A 24,510-nucleotide genomic window follows, 5' to 3' on the forward strand; every position below is an offset into this window, starting at 1 on the left:
TATCCTGAATTAGGACATTTTCTTCTAATCATCACTATAACGTGTGCTGTACTTACAATGAAATACCAGTTTTTCTTCTTGTCACTAGGTCTCATTGGATAACGCTGTATAAACAAAGGTTGATCTTCAATATCAAGAGAACATTGTATTTTCTTTCCAGTTTACAGATCTAGGATCTTGTTTCAGGAACCAGAACACAAACTCTGCCCAACCCTTTTTCCTTTTCTGAAGGAGATCTTCAAAATGAAACCCTGTCTACCCTGATCTGACCTCATCTGCTCTGTTTTCAGTTTGTCTTCATCTTAACCTTCATCATTGAGTTGGTCTGAACTCTAACCCCATGTCATGTACAGGAGTGTGTGTGTTGAGCTTGTATACGACTTTTCCTCTGTTCGCTAAATACAATAATTACCTTAAATTGACCTTTTACTCTGTTTTCGGGAGTTAGGAGTGTGTTGAGTTGTGTGTTGGCACCGTTTCAATGACAGGATACACAGAGTACTATCAGAGGCCATTTTAGAAAGGACAAACAGAGTTTGGAAAGAATCTTATGCCAGTAGCCTTGATCAGGTTTATTAATGTCATAAAAGTTAATGTGACCTGCACGGTTATCAAGGTTTTCATAACTCTGGTGAAGACAATAGGTGGAAATGTCCTGGAGTCCACATTATATCTTAAATATAACTCACTATCACAGTAGATCCCCCGTGGGCCCTATTGTTTACTGCACATTAAAAGACATCTTGACATTCAATCATTCAATCGCTTCAATCGTAGCAGAAGGAACCAAGAATTCTTCTGACATAAAGGCATCAGCTGTGTGCATCACCTCAGTCAACCAACCAGCCTTCAAAGTGACTTTCCAGCATTCAGTTCCCTGCCTGGCCTGTTGTCTGCTGTGCGTTTTCCCCCCTTGGGCTCTGCTTTTTTGTCTGAAATGAATTTCATCCTACAAGGGCTAATAGTATAGTATAGTAATGTTGTCAGGTACATCCTGTTTTTCCCATTTACCATTAAAAACAGGATGTACCTACAGGACCCTGTTCTTGTGTGGTGGTTTTTTTACTGAAGTTATAAAGCTGCAAATGAATTCACCTTAAGTCTGAGTGTCGGGTTTGACGCTCTTTGACAGTACAGACTCCTGAATTGTATCAAATGTTCTCATCTCATCAGGGCTCTCAAAGTACTCAGGTGGTTTTAAAATGAGTTTGTAGGATCAAATGCAAACAGATATAATTTAAACTTCATAGCTGAAATAAGGTCATAAACAATCAGGTCTTGATTTTGTTCTGCTTGTACTCTCGGCTCCTTGTAGTTCGGTGTGTGAAGCAGAAAAGTAAAAATAAGGTGGGGGTACTAAAAAGGTCAAGTTCAGAAACCTGTCACCTTTAATGGCTGAAAGTGGCGTCTCATTACACTCTGAATATTATATTACACTCTGAATATTTGCTGGTGGCAGTTATTAGGTTACAAATGTGGTTTCATCTGTTGAAAACTGCTTCATATATATTGAATAGTTACAGTAAATATTACCCTAGAACGATTAGTCCAGTCTTTCCTCCCATCTTCCCACTCCACCTGCCTTTAGGTACCTGTAAGTATTTTATTTTGTGTCATATTTATACAGTGAAATTGCAACTGAACTGTACCAGCATTTTCAAATCATCATCTGCTTTGTGAAAACTTGAATTTAGACAAACACGAGTGCAGCTGTCATCTGACTGTTTGTGTGACTTCACGTGAATTGGGATGAATCTGGGATAAAAGTTCTGAAGATGTGCACACACACCCTCAGCGAGGGGTTGGGTCTGTGGTGTATAAACACAGGCAGCGTGCCTCGCTGCAGTTCATCCATCACTGTTCACAGCTGGACTGTAAAATACAACAGCACAGCATTCATATTTCAGGAGGCACAGACACAACTGGACACGTAGATTTTCTTCTGTCTTCAGGTGTCACTGAATTAGCAACCATGCAGATAAATAAATCCAGAGTAGCTGTTGGATTTATAGTGGCGGGAATCCTGATGGCGATTTTTGGAGCAAGTTTCATATTAGTGGGACAAGCTGTAATGAATGATCAAGTAATAAAGGTAAGTAACGCTAACAGTTGAATTATACTCATGAAAATCACATCTTGATCAGGATATTTATACTTATTTAATGTTTCATATCATTTTTCTCTGAATAATAAAGTCTAATATTTTTATTTACTTAAATGTTCTTTGCACAAGACAAAAAGGAGTAAACACATTTCTTTATGAGGACGAGTTTTTATGAACAGACTCTACTGGAGACGCATATTTGCATGTTCATCAGTCAGTGCACATCTCATTGCATTTAAAATAGCAACAGTAAATCAGCTTTCTCTGTTTCTTTACTGATTTAAATCATCATAAAATGTTATGTAACTTTAAAGCACCATAAAGCAGTATGTGGTAGTAGAGATAAAACTGTTCACCTATAGCAAAACTTCACAAATACTAGAACAGAAATGTAATTAGAGTACCAAAAGTATAAGTACTCATGCAGAATGAGCTATTTCAGAATAGCATACTGTATTTTACATGATGGATTATAATTATTTATTAATGTGTCAGTTTTAACAACTTAGTAAACATCTGATTTAATTATATATTGTTCTGTAATAATGCATCATAATTAATCTGTTAATTATTATTAATTATCTGAATCAGAAAAATCACATAATAAAGTGAAAAGCACAATATTACCACCAGAAATGTAGAAATACACAAAGTAGTACAAAGTAGTACTGACTAGAAATACTTACACTTTGTCACAGTACAGTATATGTATTATTCTCCAGTACTGACACATCAGCAAATATAGTACCGTAAACAGTTTTATACTTTATACTGTGTGGAGGTACTTTTATTTCTGTGCTGTAATCATATTTGGGTGATAATATTGTACTTTTACTTAATTAGAATCTCTACTTTATCTTCTATCTTCCACCACTGATGAGCAGTAGAAATACACAGGAGTCAAAGTATTTGCTTAAAAATACTTCATTATCAAATACACACCACTTAAAATTCTTTAGTCCCGTTAAGTAAAAAGTACTAAATCTAATTTTGAATTAATTGAATTAAGTACATTACTTCATAAAATCTACTTTATTACTTAACAACTGTGTAAAAACATCAGTTCTAAAAATATCTCACAACAGAGATAATCTTACTAAATTATAGTATTATATTCTAACTTCACTTTTACCACGTTGCTACTTTTACTGGAGTACCCCAAAGTATCCGAGTACTTCTTCCACTCCGAACTATAATTCCCAGAATCCTCGGCGCGTTGTGGGCGGAGCTGTGACTTTAAATGAGGCGACAATGGGCTCAGGTCAACATGATCGATCCGAGGGATCCGAGGGATCACAGGGATCCGAGGGATCACAGGGATCACAGGGATCTGGTCTCATCTGTCTCTGCAGACTGTGACTTGAAACGTGCGTGTTGAACGAGCACACGCGTCTGTGGACCGTGTCCGAGCCTCTGGACGTCAACAAGCTGCACCGGCCTGCGAACACACACACACACACACACACACACACACACACTCAGTGTCAATAAGAAGCGATGGCAATTAACAAATCCGCGCTCGGTGTGTCGGTGGTAGTCTTAGGAGTCCTGGCCGTGGTCCTTGGGGTGGTTCTGGTTTTCGTGGGACCAGTAGTTATCGACGATCAAGTAGTGAAGGTAAGCAGCGACGATCCGGACCTGGACCCGAACAGAGGGGCAGAATCTCAAGTTCTAGGATCATCTAAAGTGTATTTTAATACAAGAAGTCCACTAATACATGAATGTAGGTGTTTATTTAATATAAATATATGAAATCTAAGATTAAAGATCAGAAAGTTTGAATAACTTCATGTACTAACAGCTGGTTGGTTTGTTTTTATTAAGAATCTGCAAAAACTAACTAAAGCTGTGAAGTACAAGTACCATAAAATGGAAATACTTCCATCCGAGTATTTAAAACTTGTACTTGAGTCAGTGTCTAGTTCTTTACTGCCGAGCAGGTCAGAGACCAACAGGGATCTCAGCTCAGAACAAAGTCTGTTTCCTCCACGTTTGTTCACTTTTCTTTGTTTCATGTTGTAAATGCTGTGAACTCACATGTGGGACTTTGAATATATCTCTTTGTTGTGGTATGTATTTATTTTCTGTGCTGAACAGTCATTTGATCACATGAAAAATGATCAATTAGAATGAAGATAAGACCGTTCACCAGCTATTGTACAGTGCTTATGTCCAACAGTGCAGCTTTTAAACGGCAACAGATGTGATGAACCAGTTAGAAATGAAAGCATGTGAAGTGAAGTCAGCTTGTGCTGACTGCCACAGTACAAGGAGCAACTTTAAAATTAAAGGACACAGAGTCCATTTAAAATTTAAAGACTTGTATGATAAGATAACAGTCGACTGGTTAATACTAAAAATGAAGCCGTGTGGTGCCAACGCCGGCCTCTTTGTGGAAATACAGCAGAAATGTTGTCTGTAAATAGGATTTGTTAGTGTAAAAAAGACTTGTTGTTTTTACGTATAACTGAACACGTTTTGGGCAAAATGAGCCTTTTGACGACATGGCTCCTGGAAATTAGGTCAATTTATGAAAAGACTGATTCATATAATCGTTTGCACATAAATAATAAATATAATGGTTTTGTTTTGTTGTTATTCTTCTTCTTCTGTCAGAATACAGTCCTGGACCCGAAGAATGAGTTCTCCTACACCATGTGGAGGGACGTCCCTGTCCCCTTCTTCATGGCAGTTTATTTCTTCCACGTCGTCAACCCCAAGGAGATACTGAACGGAGAGAAGCCGATGGTGGAGCAGAGAGGACCTTATGTTTACAGGTACGCTGTCCCCGATGATGCTGAACGATGTGCTGAAACCTGCAAATGTGTTGTTGTCAAATAGAAATTAAAAAATAAATAAATGATTGTCCAGACTTCTTCTGCTGGTTAAGTGAAGCAGAGCTGTGTCTTTGTGTGGGAGCAGCCGTCTTCTTGTACGCTGCATGTGGGTCATTGTTCATGAACACAGCTGAACTTTCGACCAGTAACGTGGTGGGATGCAGCCCAAACACAGTTTCATAACCACATCATGTCTCTCACAACAGGGGAAGTGGAGAAGGTTTGGTACATTTAGTATTTGTAACTCACCGTTACGTTACTCACTCGTGTCCTTCAGCATGTGTTGAACGTATATGATGGTTTCCACTTTCTGCTGTCAGACTTCATCCTGCTGCAGATTAATTTAGAGCCAAGTTCATTTCCAGTGCTCAGGGGGAGAAATGCTCCACATAATGTCTGAACAAACAACTTCTGGAAGTCTGATATTACTTATAGGTTGCAGCCTCTTCAAAGCCAGAAACTCTAAAGAGACAAACAACAGATATTTAAATATGAATTTATTGAAACCCGTTGTGTAATTTATGATATAATATAATATAATATAATATCAAACGGATCATTTTAAATTATGCTGGCATCTAGTTCTGCAATGAGACATAACCAGTGATGATGATGATGTATGGCAAGTTGCCTTTATGTTCTTTCCATGCATTTGTAATTGTCAGTATTCAGATTGTACTCAATACTTGAGTACATTTACTTTACATAACATGAGAGGGTCCAAGGCTGGTTATCAGCGTTCAGACCTGCAGCCTCGTCCTACAACCACATCACAGCTGTGCTGATATTCAGTACAGAACATCTGCTCGTTCTTACTTTACACGTTACACTAAGACGTGGCTGCTACGTTTGTGTAGTTTTGTTATATAAGTCCATATTTTAGCAGAGTTTGTACTTGGAAAGCCTCTTGTCCAATCAAAGTAGTTGGATGGAACTAATTGTTGAAAATTATGATATATATATTATAAATATCAGTGATCAAATGATTGTTCTCATATTTTATACTTTTGTCCAATCAAGTTTAATTTAAAGAGCCCACTAAGTCACACGTTTGCCTCGGTGGGTTTTAAAGCCGGCAAGTTTAAGTTGAAGGTTTAAGGAGAACAGATGGGAACTGAGAAGCATTTCCACAGGGAGCCAGTGTATAGAAGCTGAGAGCGGTGACATGTGGTTTCTGGATTTAGCTAAAGTTCTAGCTGAATTATTAAAACCACCAAGCATCAGTTAAAAAACAGGTTGACAAAATAAAATGGTCTGAAACTTGTGTGATACAAACTATGGCTGGATCATATTGATCCATTCCAATCATTGTAGTTTCCCAGTAATTAATTTAATCTGAATTAGCCGTCATTTGATCTAATCTAGCTTCGTACTCCTTATCACATTAGTAGGATTCTGTGGTCGAAGTAGACCTTGGACCCAAGTGTGAAGGTGTGTGTATGGAAATACATTATCTTTGCTAGATAATGTTGTATTCACAGATTCACTACAAACAGCCTGGAGCTTTCTGTCTTATCTTTGAATCATTTAAAGCACTTCAAAGGCACAGTGTATATATATATATATATATATATATATATATATATATATATATATATACTATACTATACTATATATATATACATACATACATACATACATACATACATACATACATACATACATACATACATACATACATACATGCACATGCACATGCACATGCACAAAACTGTCTTTTTAACAACAACCTTTTTCTTTCTTGTTCACCTGTTCAGCCGTAGGTGAATAACGATGAGTAAACAAGTTTAAATGCACTTTTATTTCGTTTTCAGAAAAACCATTCAGAAGGACAACATCACGTTTCATCCCAACAACACCGTGTCCTACAGAGAATACAGGAGTTACTTCTTCGAGCCTTCCATGTCTGTAGGGAACGAGTCTGATGTTGTCACGATCCCCAACATGTTGGTGCTGGTACGATTATTTCCCTTCACTAAACTTTCTTTGGTGAATTCAGTCGCCTGCATCCTCACTCCCGTCTGTGTTTTCAGGGCGCATCAATAATGATGGAGAACCTGCCCCGTGGGCTGCGTGTCCTGCTCAGCGCCACCTTCAAGGCGTTCAACGAGGAAGCGTTTCTGACCAAGCCAGTGGGGGAGCTGATGTGGGGTTACGACAGTAAACTAGTCGACTTCCTTAATAAGTATCTGCCGGGAATGCTGCCCACATCAGGAAAGTTTGGCCTCTTTGCTGAAGTGAGTGTTGATTTATTTTGCAGGTTTTTAATCACCATGTGTGAAAACAGCAGGTTTTTGACTGGAGAATTCACAGCATGCGAGCTGGTGTTAACTATCAGCTTCACTAAGTCCAAGTCCAGGAAGTATGTGAAATATTTACCCAGCATCCTGGTTTTTCTGGTGGCGCCACATTTCTGTCTTTGAGAAAAACACATGCATTATTTCTAATCCTGCAACTGACTCTGTTTTAATTAGTTGTATCAGAAATGAATTGATCGTGGTGTTCATGCGTTGTCTTTATGTAGTTCAACAACTCCAACACTGGCCTCTTCACCATCTTCACGGGAAAAGACGACATCAGGAAAGTTCATAGAGTCGATTCCTGGAACGGCCTGACCACAGTGAGACCTCAACCCTGCACGTTCAGGTGTTTCTCTCTTTTGTTCCACGTGTTCTTCATCTGTTTTCTGACTGTCCTTTCTGGTAACAGCTGAGTTACTGGCGCACTCCTCAGTGCAACATGATCAATGGAACAGCTGGACAGTTGTGGCCTCCCTTCATGACAAAAGAGAGCACTTTACCTTTCTACAGCCCCGACGCCTGCAGGTAGGACGCCAGTTGTGCTTCTCCGTTTGTTTCTCTCTCTGTTCTTCGACTTACACTTTTGTTTTTCAGATCTTTAGAGCTTCTTTATCAGCGTCAAGGCTACTTTAAGGGTGTTCCTCTCTATCGATTTAATGCACCCAAAACCCTGTTTGCCAACGGGACCGAGTACCCGCCCAATGAAGGTTTCTGTCCCTGTCGACAGTCTGGTCTTCTGAATGTCAGCAGCTGTCGCCACAGTGAGTATATGTGACAAGATCACCTTATCTAGTGTCTTAGGAGTAAATCAAATGACTACATTTTAGGTAACGTGCAGCCTGCTACTGTACATAACAATTACCCAGTAAGTCGTAGTTATTACGTCGTTGGCTCACTCTGTAGCTTTTGATATTACTACACAACATGCAATGGGGCTAATCTGACATATAAATCAGTGTGTGCTGAGACATTTGTATTTATCACCTTGACTTGAACTGTTTCTGTGCAGAAGAGATTTATATCCACAGTCTGAGTAACTGTGTCTTCTACAGACTCTCCGGTCTTCATCTCTCAGCCTCACTTCTTTAACGCTGATCCTGTGCTGCTGGACTATGTTCTGGGCCTTCACCCCAGTGAGGAAGAGCATGAGACCTTCATAGAGATTCACCCAGTGAGTACACACACAGTCTCATGTGACAATAGAGTGAAACACAAAGTGGAGTGAGGATTAATAACAACATGGATTTAAATCAAATCCTTTACATATGATTGTGTTGCTAAAATGTCTTTCTTCATGTACTGATACGACTCTGGGGAACACGCCGGGGGGCAGTCCTGAAGTGGACCGGTCTGATCTGTACAGACTGAAAGCCCAATGACAGCTGACATCAGATTCAACACCCACACAACTCTTAACCTGATCAGCAGTTTAACTAACGGATGGATTGTTTCAGATCACAGAATCTGTAATCAGGACAAAACGTTCACATTTGAACGGATGGATCTTGACGCCTGGTGAAACCAGACAGTTTAGCTGCAGCTGTTGTCTTGTTGAGGCCTGATGTGGTTCTCCTCATCAGAGGTGGACTGTTTTATAGATCATGTACTTTCAGCCGTGTCATGAGTCACATTTGTCTCTTTCTAAGCACAGACAGAAAAATCTCCAGTTGAGTTTGACTGAAAGGCCAAATCCCCACCTGATAGTTTACGTTAGCTCGTTGTTAAAGTCCAGTCCAACAGTCCTGCAATAAATCCACATCCACGAAGGTGACAATGTTCAGTTTTTGTCCAAACTCTTTCAGAGAGATGTTGATTCAGCTTTATAGACACTTGGCAACTGCGGTTTGCAACGCTGTTGACTTACAGTGGGTTATATGAAGGTAGTGTTTCTTCATATTCACTCTACTATTACTTATATAAATGCGATGGACAGAATATTTGAATTATTTCTCAGTATTAGATTGTTGTAGCACAACTTACAAACAGATTAATAAAGAAGTAGATGCATTATTTATCTACGTATCTGGTGAGGCAGGTTTTTGTAGAGTATACAATGTGTTATCATCATATAATCTTCCAATTATGATATAGTTAAAAAGAGAGATAATCAGTCATTTTATCTGTTGGCGCAGACCTTCTGATGATGATGACACAGATAAACTGAGACAGGTTTGAAGTTAATGTTTGTATTTTTTCACGGTAAAGTCAGGAGGTGTCCTGGGAAACATCACATTGAACCCGTTGATATCTGATTTTATTGCTGTTCAATCACAGTAAACATGTTTAACTGTAAATGTGAGTCACTGATACGTTTGATAACTCTGCCATGAATCATCTCATTAAACAGTAATAGTAACTCCACCAGTGTAAACCTCATCAGCTGTGTGTTATGTTGGCTGTAATCTACATCGTGATAAGGTAATTTGAAATTGGGCTATTTCTGCATAATTGCAGTTGTCAGTGAGACAAGGGTTGTTAGAAACGTTCTATGGTTCCAATAAAAATAAATTGGGCTCGATAACAAAATAGTTTTTTAGCTCATAAAATGTTTCAGAGTGGATGAGAGGACAGCGTTCAGTGAAATGCAGCAACTCTGTCCAGATATCAGGTTAATATTTAAATTAAAAATGAGTTTATCTCAAATGGGAGAAAGAGAAACGTGCACCTATTCGGATGGACTCCTTAAGTAGTTCACGAGGTGGGAACAGAACAGTCAGTTGTAGTTGTAGCCACCATCACGGGAGATTCTGCTGGTGTGTGTCCGTGCACTGGGCCACATCTGGTTTCAGGATTCACATTTTCCCTTTTAAACTTTCATCTTACAGTATCATACTATTAATTTAAGCTTGAAAACTTCTGTAGTTTAGAATCAACACCTTCAGTATTTGAATCAAGTGCACTGCAGAAGTCTGCAGCTCCAGTCTGCATTTAGGTATAAATGGGCGACTCTAAACTTCCCATAGTTGTGAATTCTCCACAGAACTGTTAAAGATACATGAAGGAATGTAGGAAGAAAGACACATGGAGCAAATATGAATAAATAATTACTACAAAACATCCTCATCGTAACCTGGGGTGGGCGACAGAATAATTAATTTAGAAACCGTAGACTTACACTCTGTGTGTTGACTGACATGGACAGAGGAAAAATGCGTCAAACATATTCAAACATACAGACCAACAAAATAAAACCTCATCTGAGTTCGATTGAGGTCAAATCTTTTGTTTTGCAGTTAATTTACTGATATTTAACTTGTTGACACACATTATACCTCACACAGTAGTAATGATCGTCACAAATAAAAACAAATCAACCGGCCAGGTTTCTATAAATAAGGTGTGAGAATCTTTCTTTATATAACTGTTCTGGAGTTTGGGGACATCTCATTACTTTCCAAGGTAAAAGAATAAAAGGTTCATTTCCATCTCTTTCTCCTGCCGGAGGTTTCTAGTACTGATGTTTATGAGGGAGAAACATTAGGACGTGAACGAGCCACAGGAGAACAGTAAAGGAAGTGTGTGTTCCTTTTATACCAAGAGCTTTTCACACAGTAGGAAATAATAACTTTAAATGGATTTAGTTTTTTACTGTGTGAATCTAAGTTTGGGAAAGTGTGCCAGCTACAAAAACACATCCTGGTGATGACCCCTAGGGTCTGACCCGAAGGTCGGGGCTGGTTCGCATCCTAATTCTGTTGGAAACACTTCAGTTTCATTATTATAATGTTTTGCCACCGGACAAACTGTAGTTCTTCGGCCAAATGGAGTTATTTTAGTTTATATTGTTTGAAAAAAAAAGGAATACAAACTCTTATTCTTTTAGGAATTTAAGTTTATTTTAAACTCCATCTCTGGGTCGACATATACAGGCAAACATTTGAACTCATTTTTCAGATTTCTGTCTTTTGTTTACTCTGAATTTTTTATGCCAGTAACAAATTTTTATTATTTTTTTATATGGAAACATAGATATTTTCCATAGTTGACAGGGAATTCAGTTGTTCCAGTTACATTTCTCCAGTTGAGGTGTGATGGTCACTAATCTAAACCTCTCCTTGCAGCTAACAGGCGTGCCTCTAAATGTGGCTGTCCGCCTGCAGCTCAACCTCTATTTGAAGAAAGTGGATGGAATTGGGTAAGTGTCGTTACCATGTGTCGTTTAAAGCTTGTATACATCATTCATTCTAAAGGCTCGTGGGTTATTGTATGTAATGTAACCTGAGTCCTGTGCTTGCAGAGAAACTGGCAGCATTTCTGAGGTGGTGATGCCCATGATCTGGTTTCAGGAGGTAAGTAGTTAGAATTCCTACTGGAAACGGAGTCCAAACGATCATAAGATACGTTACACACTCACTCGTGCTTTTTCTTTTTCCTTCAGACCGGGTATATAGATGGACCCGTCCTCTCCACATTCCGCAACAACCTGGTTGTTCTACCCGCTGTGATGGAGTATGCACAGTACGGCTTCATAGGTATCGGCCTGGTGGTATTATTAATCGGCGTCCTGCTGCTTTACAAAGCAAAGGTAAAACTTTTTAATCAAGCTAGTGTTTGTGCAACCTTTTCACTTTTTTATCTGCATGTAGCATGCTGCAAAGTCATGCATGTTCTCCTGCAAAAAGAAGTGGAAAAAGTATGTATGTGTATGTATGTGAAAAATATGACCCATCACAAGAGAAGTAGTAGCAGTTGTAGCCAGCAAATATGTGTTATTAAAAAGCCAAATGTACCCAGGTTTTTAAAACCTGGCTACCTGTTTCATATGTTTAAACTTTAAGCCTTCAGAATTTATTTTATTAACAACACATCAGCATTTATTTGGTCATATTTTTCAGACATTTCCATCTGTAAAAAGTCACCAGTAACTATTTGTCCTCTTTTAACTTATTCTACGTGGACGTTGACAAGTAACCAGTGATTCAAAAGAACATAATAATAATAATATTATTATAAGTGATACTTTATTAATCCCCTTTGGGAAATTCTTGTGGACAGGCAGCTCACGTAAAGCACCAAGGGTTTGGTTCCTGTGCTCAGTAAAGCTCCAGCACTGGAGTCCGTCTGTCTACAAGTTAAACTCTTTACCGCCCCTCCAGCCCGGATGCTGTGCTTTTTATGCTTATTTATCTTCACACCGATGGTAACATGTTAAGTCTTATCAGCTGTAGCAGTTTGCTGTGTCACAGCTGTGCTTATCAGCAAGGACATGGTAAGTCATGTTGTGTCATCTGGGATCATTAAGGTTGTTTTCAGTAAGTCAGCGAACCAGAGCAGCACTACTGTACAGAACGTATGAAGATGTGGCTTCCACATTCAGATTCAACAGTTTTATTGTGAAATCAGACGCGTGTATACGAATGGACGGCATCACTGTAGTTTGTTGAATCATTCTGCAGAAACAATGAATGCTCCTCTAAATCTAAGTCTGTCTGGGAAATGTTCAAAGTTACAGAGGATACAGCAGATTACAGTGGATCAGTATTTATTCTAGCTCCTGGCGCTAAGGAGAGACATCTGGAGAAAAGTCTTAGTACATTAAATAGTCGCCTCAGGGTCTAATGAGGAATTTCTTAATTGTACTAGATGCTATCTTCCTCTCAGGGCGGAAGGAAAAAGATGAGTTTGATATAAAGCTCTGATTTATAAAAACAAGTCTACAAAATGTAATTTCCTTTTTCCGCTCTGTCTCTACTGGGATCCCCAGACCAACAAGAAATAATGTGTTTAATTAGTGAGGTTTCGTGGTGCTGGCTGGTGGATTTCTTTTATCCTTCAGCAGAACCAGGCTAGCTGCTGGTAGGAACGTATTGTTATGAGAGTGGCTCAGTCTCCATGTTCAACCTGAAAGACACGTGTGCATTTCCCCAAACTCTAACATATTCCTTTGTGTGTGTGTTTCTGAGCGAGACAGATCTGTTGTTAATCACATAAGTCGATGTGCTTTAACGAGATAAATGAATGCGGATCCTGATGTTTTATGTCTGTTTGCAGAGAACTCGTACAAACGCCACAGTGGTGCTGGAGAACCCCGGGGTGTGTAAAGCATAAAAAATAAAAAACATGGTTTCAATCATTTCAAATCAAACAAGGTTCACTTACGATCTCTCACAGCTGATTTTTGTTTTGTGTCATAGCAGGTTATCATTTATTTTTACCTTGAGTCTGATTTTTCCTGATTGATTTAGGAACGTCAGTGGTAGGTGGATGTGATGGGCGTTAGCTTTTTATTTTCTCATTTAGTTATTTTATCTCCTGTTTTCGTGGGGATCACCTTACCTCAATTTGTGGCACCACATGTAAATGATATATTTTAGTTCAGATGCACATTAGCTGTGTTAACATCATTGCAGAGGGGTTTCCTAAACACCAGTCATCCTTTTAAGTTAATAAACTTACATTAGCAAACCTTAACATGCTATTGGACGACAGTACTGTTTGCTGATGATAAACCTCTGAACATTGATGGAAATATCCCTTTAAAAAACAGCTGTTTCCAGCTACATGAGCCTATTCTAATATGAACTATGTCCACACTGAATTTCATTTCATATCAATTTGATTTTATAAAATCATTTTGCAAAACCATGGTCAGTTCTATGTGACACCAAACGTATGACTGGTTGTATATGGTCACACTTTCTAAAGAGCAGCTGATATAAAACCTTAAAAGCTGGGGTTGTAAAACGATGGTCGGGTGTCCATGAATGATTAGTCTGATTTAAACAAATCAAGTGGAAATCCTCTAGTTTATCTTTTTAGTTTCCTCTCAGCGTTGCATAATTTTAGAAAGAGAGGAGATAAAACACCTGATGTCGAAGTCGACACTAGCCGCGGTTTAACCTTTGTGATATGACAGGGAAGGCATGCCACACGTCTGACTGACTGATAAACTTCACATGCATGCTTTGTCAGATCACCACCCAAACTAATGTTTGTCTTTATACCCGTCAGTCTTATAATGCAGCTTTCAGAGCCAGTGTTGTAGTCCATCAGTCCATCAAACAAACCCAAGGCCTTCACAATAAAAAGACACTGAAATAACCAATCACCTGCTCTCCCTAATTAACTGCATGTCCAGATCAATTACCATCAGATGCGACTGATTACTGATTACTGATACCTCTGCACGTCCACAAAATCAAACCCGATGCTGCTGGTTTCACAATCATAACCACTCAGATCAGCCCAGCAGCTGATTGTCTTTGTGTTTTGGCCGATGTGTAAGAACTTTGGTCGTGTTTTAGGCCTCCGACAAAGAGCCGGTAAATGCCTCACATGACCATGAAACAAAGGGGAAATATGAAATTAATAAGTCAGGTGGGTGCGCACACAAAGGCATACACTTGTGTAAATGGATTATTTTGTTTGGGGTGTGTGTGTGTGTGTGTGTGTGTGTGTGTGTGTGTGTGTGTGTGTTTTGTTTTTGTATCTTCATTTAATTACAATTCAAGGTTAGGATTTGATGTGACTTCTGTTGAAGTGCAGTGATGTGTATTCAATCAAGAAGCAAGAAATCTGACAAACATCTGGAATAGTAATGACTAAAGTACACCGCTCGTCCAAAAAGAAGCCACACACTCTATTTCCATGGACCACCTTTTACCTTTGATTACAGCATATAAAATATAATGTATTTATTTGAAAACTTTATTTAATCAGCTCTGTGGAGACGGGTTAAAGCCTGAGTGATGGTGACACCTGAACCATATAACACGGTCATTTCCATAAAAATTAACGTTAAAGTGTTGATCCAGGAAAATACTTACAAAGTATCTGTAATCAAATATTTCTGGGATCATTCAAACAGAATATTCAGATTCATTTGTAATAAATTATTCTTATTTGACCTTTGAATAAGGAAAAAAACTGCAGCGTTCCCTTTTCTGTTGTTACTTTTGTCATTCATTGAATTTTTAAAAAGGCGTTCATATCAATGTAAATACAGTATCTCTAGAGCTGCTCTTTTGTGTTTAGTGTTCAGATTAGTGAAATACAGTATGTTAATGTGTGTCGGTGAAGATTCTGTCATCCCGGTGAGCTGATCTAGAAGGTGAGTGTGACAACAAATCTTTCTCTGACTGAAGAAGCTACTTGGATGAGAAGTGAAATGTTTCAACCTATCGAGAAGGAATTCCAGTTAGCATGACTTCTCTTCAACACATGTTGTTGTTATTATTATGCATGTTATTTGTGCATGTTATATGCATATCAGATGCATGAACATCTCTGTGTGCATGTGATAATGTACAAATAGATGTTAATAAATGTAACTACTGTATTGTATTGTATTGTATTGTATTGTTCTGCACTGTGACACTACTGACTACTGAAGAAGTGCCAGATTAAGGATACAGGATTTGAAATATTTGTAAAGTCATGATCTTGTGAACGCTTTGTAACGACCTTTTTTTTCTGTCCCAGACACACAAAAATAAATCTGAAGGTGCTGCATCAGCTGCCCATGTGAGTACCTCGGCTGGAGAGAATGACCCTCTACTGCAAGATGAAATGGACTGAAACACACATATTCATAAATAGACCGTTGGGAGTTGTGGACGCACCGACTGCAACGTAATTCCTGTATCATGAACTGACAAAGTTGTCACAAGCTCTGCAACGAAACTTGTGCACATGAGAATCTCAGGTTCACTTAATTAAACGTGTTTATATCTGTAGCTCGAACCTACTTTTTGTATACAGAACTGCTAAAAAACTGTATGTTATAAACATGTGGTCAGTGTTCAGTGATTATCAGTGTTGATCTGAACATTTACAGCAGTAGACAGTCGGCTGTTTTTAAATGTTTCTGTTGTAACAGAACAGGAGCTAACAGACGGACTAAAGACTGCCAGATGTTTCACAATCTGCCTACTTGTCTAACTTCACGTGGATCACAAAGAGGACACTAAATTTGTTGACGTTCAGTCCGACTATCAAACACTCCTGACATTCAGTGAGTCAAGCAGAGTGAACACGCTAATTTTTGTATTCTAATGTCTTCTTCAAAGGTGTGACTGTGTTTCTTGGATTTAAATGATGTCATTTGGTGTCAAACACCTCTTTATTATAGGTGAATTACAAGAAACTTGGAGGTGATAAAATCCTGTTGGAAACTCTAATCAGTGTATGAGCTTATTGTGATGCTCTGTTGCCAAAAAGTGTTTTTTTGAAAGTATGATGATGTGCAAATTGAAAATGCCAAATGATTATAAGGGATCAATAAATACCTGTAGTTTAGACTTGTGTGCTGTGTCGATCATTTACACTATAACAGATTACAGACAGAGCTGCTAGCATGGCTGTAGAGTTTAGTCTTGTTCGGTGACAGTCCTACTCTCTACCCCAGCAGAGGGGGTCCAGCTGACTGTCACTAGTCCTGTGGCTTTCGTGACAGTAAAAGCTACAACAACAAACCAGTTATTTAGTTCCAGCAGCTCCTGGAGCAACACCATCTGTGGGTTTTCCAGTTTTCAAAACAAACAGATCCATGTTTTTCTGCAGTTTCTATTCTAATATAACAGGATCGTGCTAATTCAAGTGAGACCCCACCTTGTCCACACATTCTCCTCCTGTCTGTCTCCCATGTTGGAAATGTTGTGTATGAGCTCACAGACTGTGGTGTCCATTTGATTTGAAAGCAGAGGAATTTGACCTTTTTATCTGTACTGCTGCCTTTATCTTTGGTGATAATGATTTTCCAGGTCTTCTCACTGAAATGCAGCAGGGCTGTAAGTCAAAGTCTGGAAAAACCTCTTCCTGTTGGCATAAATGTGTTATTTATTTTATATTCAGGCAGCAAATCGAAGCAGTAAACCATAAGAAGTGGGATTATTTGCTATTCACTTATCAAACCAATTTGTTTCCCTAGAATTTATTTAATACAATGTGTTCTGATATTTTTTATGTTAAGTTGCTGTATTATTAGATTATTGAACAAATTAGGTGGAGCCAGTTTGTGGTACTGTTAGTGTGTTTGTGGTACTGACAAGTACTGTACAAGTCTTCCTTCCCAGGTGTGATTTTCAAACACTAACTAGTTCTAAATGTCAATGAAAGAAACCACTGGTGTGCTGAGCAACACATCATAGTGTGTCAATCAAGCAAAAAACAACAACAGAAAAACCTAAAAAAACAGCTGGATGGATGCTACTACAGAAACAGTAAATTAAAAAAAAGCCTTTTTTTATCTTTGTTTCTGTGAACTGGTTCTTTAGGAACAGTTATAGAACTGCTATTTTCCAGGTTTTTATGTCAAACAGAAAAAGTATTGTGAAAATATTGTCATGAAATGGTTTTAAACGATGAATTATAATGTACAAAACCTTAGGAGGAAACTTGGTGATGACTTGGTATCTTGGTGTCAGAACGTAATAGCTGCATTCAGTCAAATATATTAGTAAAAATCCTAATAAATCCTCATGTTTTAATCACAAATGTGAGGTAGCAGTGGGTCAAGAAGCTTTGTATTTGTTTGAGAAGAGCCCTCGTCTGCGTGACCCTTGCATCCAAGATTACTTACAATGACAGCCATGAATAGCTGCTGGGCACAAAGTCACATAAATAGAAAATATTGTGGATTGTAAAAGTCAGAGTGGTTAAACAATACACTACACTGCACCTCCTTCTTACATGGTCCCGTGTATTCTGCACAAAATGTTCCAGATTTTTATCACATGGTTTATTTTTGTTACAAACCATCAAATCATGGAGTCAAATCAGTCATAGGGAAATATGGTAGACCAGTGTTTATGGACTGAATAATCTGATCATCTCAAACATCTCTGCTGTCGCTGTTACTTTAAACATGTTCATTTTAACGCACACTAACACATAAAGCCAGGATTAATCTATAGCACGAACTAACAACTGTAACAGCACAAACAGTAGTAAATGAATCTATAAATGACAAAGACGTCTTTGCACCACAACATCAAAATATTTAGTCCTCAGAGAGTGTGTGTGTGCTCGACAGGCGTCACACAGGTAAAACAGTCCAGTACACAGTGAGCTTTCATTCCTTGAGTCCTTTTGTGCAGCTGTTGTGTACGAGGGTAAAATGGCATCATTACTCACCAGTGACGTAGCACTTCCCCAAATCCTGAAGCTCCTCGTGTTTACTTATCCTCCACCTCGCTGGTCCATCTTTCTGTACGTGTCTCTACATTTAGCTGGCCTGTGACCTGCACGCTGCACTGAAGTCTGCTCCACACATTGTCAAAACAAGGGGCTAATTCTGTCCAACAGGTGCTAGCTGGACACACGCGCTCTCTGAAACTGTCTGCACAATTTCCACACAACACAAACACAGCGTCACAAACTTAACTTGACATGACACTGTTGCCAAGGGACGAGGAGGGTCACACTTTCCAAAACCAGCCCAAGAATGCTGGGGTCAGGTGTCCGTGCTGCCCTCACGCTGAGTGACGAAACAAGCCAGAGCGAGGACTACTGCAGTGCTGCTACTGTTGATATCAGGCCTCCTCATGTCTGTGCTGTTGACAATTCGGGATATTACTGTGTGTTTGTGAGAGATTTCCGCAGCCTTTGGTGTGCTGGTCATCCCCGAGGCAAGGTGGTTGGAACAAAACATCATTTGACCTGAACAAAAGAACTGTAGATTTCTTTCCCTTGCTAGTTTTAGGCTTGAGCCACATACTGACACTTTGTTTCCACATCACGCTTGACAGCGTTTGATCTACTGTTGGGGGCTGTTTGGGCTTTTGCTCTCTGAGCCTAAGCCGTTGGATGTGACCTCCGCATGAGGCTGGCTGTGAGCGGCACAGGATGGCAGCTCTGCCCTCTTTTGCTCTGTTTCTCCTGGATGGACAGCAGTGGGAACCACGGTCTCCATCCGACTGGCTCGGTATGTGCTCACCTAAAAAACAGAGAGTCATTCAATAATCCTTGTATTCTAACCTTGTTTCTTAATGTTCTGTCTGGACCAGCTCTCAGCCTCATAACGTTATGATGTGATATGATGAAACATCAGGATTGTTATTTAAACCTGTTTAGTTGCTCGTGTTGACCAAGAAGAGAGGTTCAATTTATGGGATAATGATTCTGATTCCCACACATTATGTATCACTTTAACCTTACAAAGGAAAAGCCTATAGAAGGATGACAGACCAATGTGTCCTGGGAAATCCAGAGGAATTTCTAATGTTAGCCTAGCCTGTGATGTCATCCATCACTGGCTGTCATACACACAGTAGAAACTGACTGGATGTGCTCTTGTGAACTGACCTTTGTGTATTAAGTTTTTATCTTTATTGTATGAGGAATATAGATTGTAAAAAAAATTCTTTCAACTACAGGTCCACATTGCATTATCTAATTGGATAGACAGAGTCTGTTCAGTTGAGGACTTCAGCAAGTAGAAAAGTTCTCTTTCTCCTATTAATCCACTCAATCTCCACTTTTCCCACACACCTGTGTCTGCAGGTAGCGCGGTGATTTGAGCTCTAGCTCCTCCTTAGCGACAGTGGGAGCACAGCAACAAAACACCTGCTGGAAACCTGCTCTGAACCTGCCGAGCAGAAGACAAATATTTCATAACAGGATGGATTAAACGAGCAGAAAGGATTATAGATAAAAATACAGTATCACTACTGCATGAGCAAATCACTCAGTCACACAAATGCCAATCAGACAGATAGGAAAATAAGTTAAACTTCATACTTGCTGTTGAGGCAGTAGTAGATAATTGGGTTGTACATGGTGGAGCTCATGGCCAACCACATGACGGCCAGGTAGACCTGCTGGATGTAGCGCTGTTCAAACAAATCGGGGAAGAACTGGTGCAGTAAGAAGTAAATGTGATAGGGCAGCCAACAGACGGCGAACGTGCACACCACCACGATCATCATCTTCACCACCTGCTCAGTCAAACACAGAGGCAGTGGGTTTAAAATAAATCATCTTTTACATTTAGTTGTTTTCACGGATTTGGGGATTTAAAAACCATTACATTAAATGACAGGCTACAGCAAGTGGCGGCAGCGTGTGGGTATCACCTTGCGTTTGGCAAAAAGCTGTTCCTTGTAGTGTTCAGATGTGTCTCCGGGAATCTCACTCGCCCAGAGGGTGAAACCCACAGTTGTGTATGCGCATCCCATGATGCAAAGGGGCAAGAAGTAGATCAACAGAGTCACGCACACATAGTATCTGCAATGAAAGTTAGAAAAGATAAAATCAGGCAAAACTTGTAATTTGTCCAATACTTGTGTTTTTAACTATTTACCTGTAAAACCAACTATCCTCCCATCTGTCCCAGCTAATTCGTGTTTAGAGTTAATTAGCAAATGTTAGAATCCTATGTTGGAACTATATATCTGGAGTATTTAAGTGATTAAATACTACTAAATGTAATGATGCAGTCTTATTTCTTTCCCTGCAAAAAGGAATCAGGTCCATTAAATGAAATATGCTTTGAGAAGGTGAGTTACGGAGGCGGCCATGGGTGATAATAAGACAAGATAATTTTAGAAGCTAATTTCTCAAATCCACTTTTCCTCTCTTAGCTCCGTGGATATTTCCTGAAGAAATCGACTAGACATGAGGACGATCCTCTTCAGAGATTCATCACTGGAGCAGGAGTTATTTTAGCTACCTGGTCTATTGTCTCATATTAATCCCTCAAAGGACGAGTTATTGCACTGGTTCAGCCAGACTGCAGTGTCTGTGAAGTAGCAGGTATCATGTTGGTGGTCACATCTGATGTACTGGACATTCATTTCCTAACATAACTTCCTTTTTAGGGGTTTCACCCCAAGTGCAATAAATGATCGTGGAGAGAGGTTAAAGGCAGGGCGAATAGCAAGTTAACGACTAACTGAGTGGTAAAGTGATTTATTTAATTGTATTTACTTATTTATTATTCTGTCTATAATCTAATTCTGCTTTACTCACATCTTCTTGAAGTCCACAGTAGAGTATTCAGGCCAGTCTATGTAGCAGACAGTGCGTCCAGGCAGCACGGCAGTGGATGAGTAGTAGTACTGAGGGAAGGCTAGAAGCAGAGCCAGCATCCAGATCACACCGATCATGACACAGGTCTCTGTAGAAGACAACCTCTGCTGCAGCGGGTGGATGATAGCCATATATCTACCAAACACACACATATTTTATCTTGCAGTTTGTGCAGACATTCACGGTGCAGATCTCCATTCTGTCAATATTCAAATGTGACAGTAGCTTGAGGCTACAGAGGAACCTGGACTCCAGCATACATCAAGTGTATGATGTGTGGAAATAAGTCTTAGCCTTTTGGTGTTACCCTTGATATCTTGCAGAATTGTAGGACATTGAGTCTCTTATTTTGTCAACTAAACAAAACTAAACTAAACTAAGAGCCTCCAGTGAATCCATGAATGACATGAAATATTGGTGCAATATAGTTTCTGGTAATTTACTGAGAACACTCCAGCTGGTGAACATGGAAGCTGTCCCACTTACATTTGATTTCCTGAGGTTTCTAATGACTTTAGGAGCTGTCTCTATCTACTTCCTGCCATTTGGTGAGCTTGTATTTTCTGATCTTTCATCTGTTATTAGCAGATATGTGACTGAAACACACAGGCACCTGCAAAACTATTAACACAATAACACAGTAGATGATGGTGAACATGGTTTAACCTAATAAACGTTAGCATGTAACTATACTTACTGATAGATAAGCATTTCTCTCAAAGCACCACTGTGCCTCAGTGCAGCCTCACAGAGCTGTAGTCTTATTTCTTGTTTATAACATTTGTTTATAACAGCTGTGAAAAAAAAAGCTGTTATATTGAATAAGGGTTCCTCTGCGATGCACCAGTAGTGGAAGAGATCCATGCTATAGTGGCAACATAGCCTTGAGGCATGCATTCTCATTTTGATTGCAGCCCTGTGGTGGACAGTCAAATGTTCTGGGCTTTTGGAATATAAGAGGCTGCTTCTATATATATACTAATCTAGAGACATATAGTCCCACAGTGCCGTCCCTGCAGAAAACAAATACACACCTGTCAGAAGCAATTGCTGCCATGGAGTAAATGCTGGCAAATATGGCTGCAATAGGGAAGAAGTTGTGGAAGCGACAGTAAGCCAGGCCAAAATACCACTCATTGTGAACAGCGTAGACAAAGTTGATCACTGTGTTGAATGCTGACATGGCAGCTTCTGCAAAGGCCAGGTTCACCTGCAGAAAAATGACAGATTGAAAGAATTAACTCCTGATAAGACTCTTGATATCATTCCCACAGAAATGTAGCTGTGAAATCTTGGCTCAAATAACATCAGTCAGTATTAGTTGTGACCTTTGATCATTAATTTTCAATGACATATCCGTTCATTCATCCATTATCTCGACAGCTTTTCCTCTTAAGGGTCGCAGAAGTGCTGGAGCCAAACCCCCGAGTAGATAACCAGTTCATCACAAGACACAAAAACATATAAATTCAAACTCCTTATGACCCACAGCAGTTTTTTCTGGCAAAACACATTGTTTGCTTTTGCAAACAGGAAATCAGACTCTTTTATTTGATAAGGAGGGTTAGTTAAGGAATTTCCTGTGCATTAGGGTGTCCATGTGTGCACTTTGGGCATTTAAATCTGGCTGTAAAGCTTGAAGCTTGAAGGAACAAGAAAACTTTGTGTTGTATAGAACGAATTAAAACGTAAAAGAGGAAACACCTTTGGATGAGACAGCATCAGTAATATAAACACCTGTTTAACTATTTTATGGCAGCTTTAAATAAAAACGCTCTGGTTCTGGTCCAGTCCAACTTTATATATCGAGTTATTTAAAAACAAAACTTTTTTTAAACTAAAACCTAACATAAGTGCTGCATATAAAACGCTGTGAACATATATTACTAACCAGAAAGTAATTGGTGACGGTCCTCATGCGTTTATGCGCCAGGATAATCCAGATTACCACCACATTTCCGACCACAGACACCGCGACGATGCTACAATAGGCGACAGCCCACAGTGTGATCTGCCACACCGGCTGGATGAACTGGTTGAAGCCGTTGCTGCAGTTAACGGGCACGTTTGTCTCGTTTGCGGGGTCACAGTCGGTGGAATTGTAGAGAGGGTCCATTTTCTGGGCATCAGACTGTTTGCTGATTCGGATGTTAAAAATAGGCCAGTGTCCTGTTACCTGTAGAGATCCGTTCCTTTCTGGAAAATGAAGGAGCAGCTCTTATTGTAAAAAGCAGTTTGCTCATTTTAGTCTACAACTGTCTTTACGCACCGTGAAGTCAGGCGCGCTCCGGAGGACACCGCACCAAGGCGCACGACGCAGCTCACCAGCCACTGACGCTCTTCACTGCTGTTCAGCTGCACTGGTCACTCCCCCCTCACACACTCACTCACACAGAACTTACTTACCTGTAAACAAACCAAATGAGCAGTCTTGATTTAGTCTGATCGGAAATGCAGCATAACTTATCTGGACCCCTAAAACGCCTGATACTCTGAGCAGGATTAGTCCTCAATCCCTCTGATGATATTGGTTTATATAATGCGATGGGTTTTTAATGTCCTAAACAAGAAAACGGAATATATGAACAATTACTATATGATATATATATATATATATATAATTTACACAATTAATTATGGCTGTGTCATCAATCATTCATTAGCTGTTTATACAGCTGTTATGGACATAGCAGGATGAACAGAAGAGGTCAGACGACCCCTAGGCCCCAACCTCTGTATAAAATGAGTTATTTCTTGTTTGAATTTCATATAACTCAGTTAAAATGCACAAAATGGCCAAAAATAGTTTTAAAAAAATTACACAACAACCAAAGAGAGAGACACAAAGTCATTACAAACAAGAACAAAACAGAACAAAACAAAATAAAATAACCATGAGAGGAAAAGAGCCTAAGAGAAACGATCAAATGTAGACACAAAATGACAAAAGAAAAGGAACAAAGTGATCAGAAAAGTACCAAAAAGAGACATGCCCCATTTGTGGATGCTTCGTGTCACTATCAGTCTGGGGGTCGCAGGAGGGTTAGGGACCCATTTTCTCCCATGGTTCTGTAGGAGAGGTTTGAAATGACTGCTGCATTTATCATGTCTTTATATACTTTTTATTACTTTGCCCTGTTGCCAATTACCCCTGTTCTCATGTTTATTGATTTCATGCTTCAACATCTGATGCATTCTTGACAAACTAGGTTAATTTACATTCTCATTGGCCAAATCAAGGTCAGCACACATGCGTCAAGCTATTGCAGCAGTGACTTAAAGGCTCGATGAGTTCAGGGCA

General features: G+C 39.4%; 2 protein-coding genes across 9 annotated transcripts; one reads left to right on the forward strand and one right to left on the reverse strand.

Annotated features, from left to right (window-relative positions):
• The first annotated feature begins 1,848 nt into the window (after positions 1 to 1,848).
• scarb1 (scavenger receptor class B, member 1) lies at positions 1,849 to 16,478 on the forward strand. Of its 7 annotated transcripts, XM_026355213.1 has the most exons (14): positions 3,334 to 3,721; positions 4,721 to 4,881; positions 6,756 to 6,897; positions 6,975 to 7,178; positions 7,466 to 7,561; positions 7,651 to 7,766; positions 7,836 to 8,002; positions 8,294 to 8,412; positions 11,303 to 11,376; positions 11,479 to 11,530; positions 11,620 to 11,766; positions 13,233 to 13,274; positions 14,486 to 14,558; positions 15,663 to 16,478. In XM_026355213.1, the coding sequence occupies exons 1-14, from the start codon at positions 3,602 to 3,604 to the stop codon at positions 15,674 to 15,676; spliced, it is 1,527 nt and encodes a 508-aa protein (XP_026210998.1). In that variant the 5' UTR covers positions 3,334 to 3,601; the 3' UTR covers positions 15,677 to 16,478. The 7 variants fall into 7 exon arrangements, with proteins under 7 accessions (XP_033182167.1, XP_026210994.1, XP_026210998.1 ...); XM_026355211.1 differs by having other exon boundaries at positions 14,486 to 16,478; XM_033326276.1 differs by lacking the exon at positions 15,663 to 16,478 and adding an exon at positions 1,849 to 2,045 and having other exon boundaries at positions 3,651 to 3,721; positions 11,620 to 14,612.
• Positions 16,479 to 17,787: 1,309 nt separating this feature from the next.
• tacr1b (tachykinin receptor 1b) lies at positions 17,788 to 23,548 on the reverse strand. Of its 2 annotated transcripts, XM_026353704.1 has the most exons (8): positions 23,479 to 23,548; positions 23,101 to 23,405; positions 22,244 to 22,419; positions 21,150 to 21,344; positions 20,255 to 20,405; positions 19,920 to 20,116; positions 19,671 to 19,767; positions 17,788 to 19,116 (listed from the first exon to the last, which is right to left on the reverse strand). In XM_026353704.1, exons 2-8 carry the CDS (start codon positions 23,323 to 23,325, stop codon positions 18,937 to 18,939), a joined length of 1,221 nt encoding a protein of 406 aa, XP_026209489.1. In that variant the 5' UTR covers positions 23,326 to 23,405; positions 23,479 to 23,548; the 3' UTR covers positions 17,788 to 18,936. The 2 variants fall into 2 exon arrangements, with proteins under 2 accessions (XP_026209489.1, XP_026209488.1); XM_026353703.1 differs by having other exon boundaries at positions 23,101 to 23,541.
• Between the last annotated feature and the right edge of the window lie 962 nt (positions 23,549 to 24,510).

This window comes from Anabas testudineus, chromosome 12 (genome assembly GCF_900324465.2).
Source record: "Anabas testudineus chromosome 12, fAnaTes1.2, whole genome shotgun sequence".
NCBI classification, from domain to species: Eukaryota; Metazoa; Chordata; class Actinopteri; order Anabantiformes; family Anabantidae; genus Anabas; species Anabas testudineus.

Coding starts and splice junctions, on each gene's coding strand:
- scarb1 (XM_033326276.1), top strand. CDS start 1,973: ATGCAGATAAATAAATCCAGAGTAGCTGTTGGATTTATAGTGGCGGGA. Junction 3,722..4,720: donor TCGACGATCAAGTAGTGAAG/GTAAGCAGCGAC, acceptor TTCTTCTGTCAG/AATACAGTCCTGGACCCGAA. Junction 7,767..7,835: donor TACAGCCCCGACGCCTGCAG/GTAGGACGCCAG, acceptor TTTGTTTTTCAG/ATCTTTAGAGCTTCTTTATC.
- tacr1b (XM_026353704.1), bottom strand. CDS start 23,325: ATGGACCCTCTCTACAATTCCACCGACTGTGACCCCGCAAACGAGACA. Junction 19,768..19,919: donor TACTACTGCCTCAACAGCAA/GTATGAAGTTTA, acceptor TCTGCTCGGCAG/GTTCAGAGCAGGTTTCCAGC. Junction 19,117..19,670: donor CGCGCTACCTGCAGACACAG/GTGTGTGGGAAA, acceptor TCTGTTTTTTAG/GTGAGCACATACCGAGCCAG.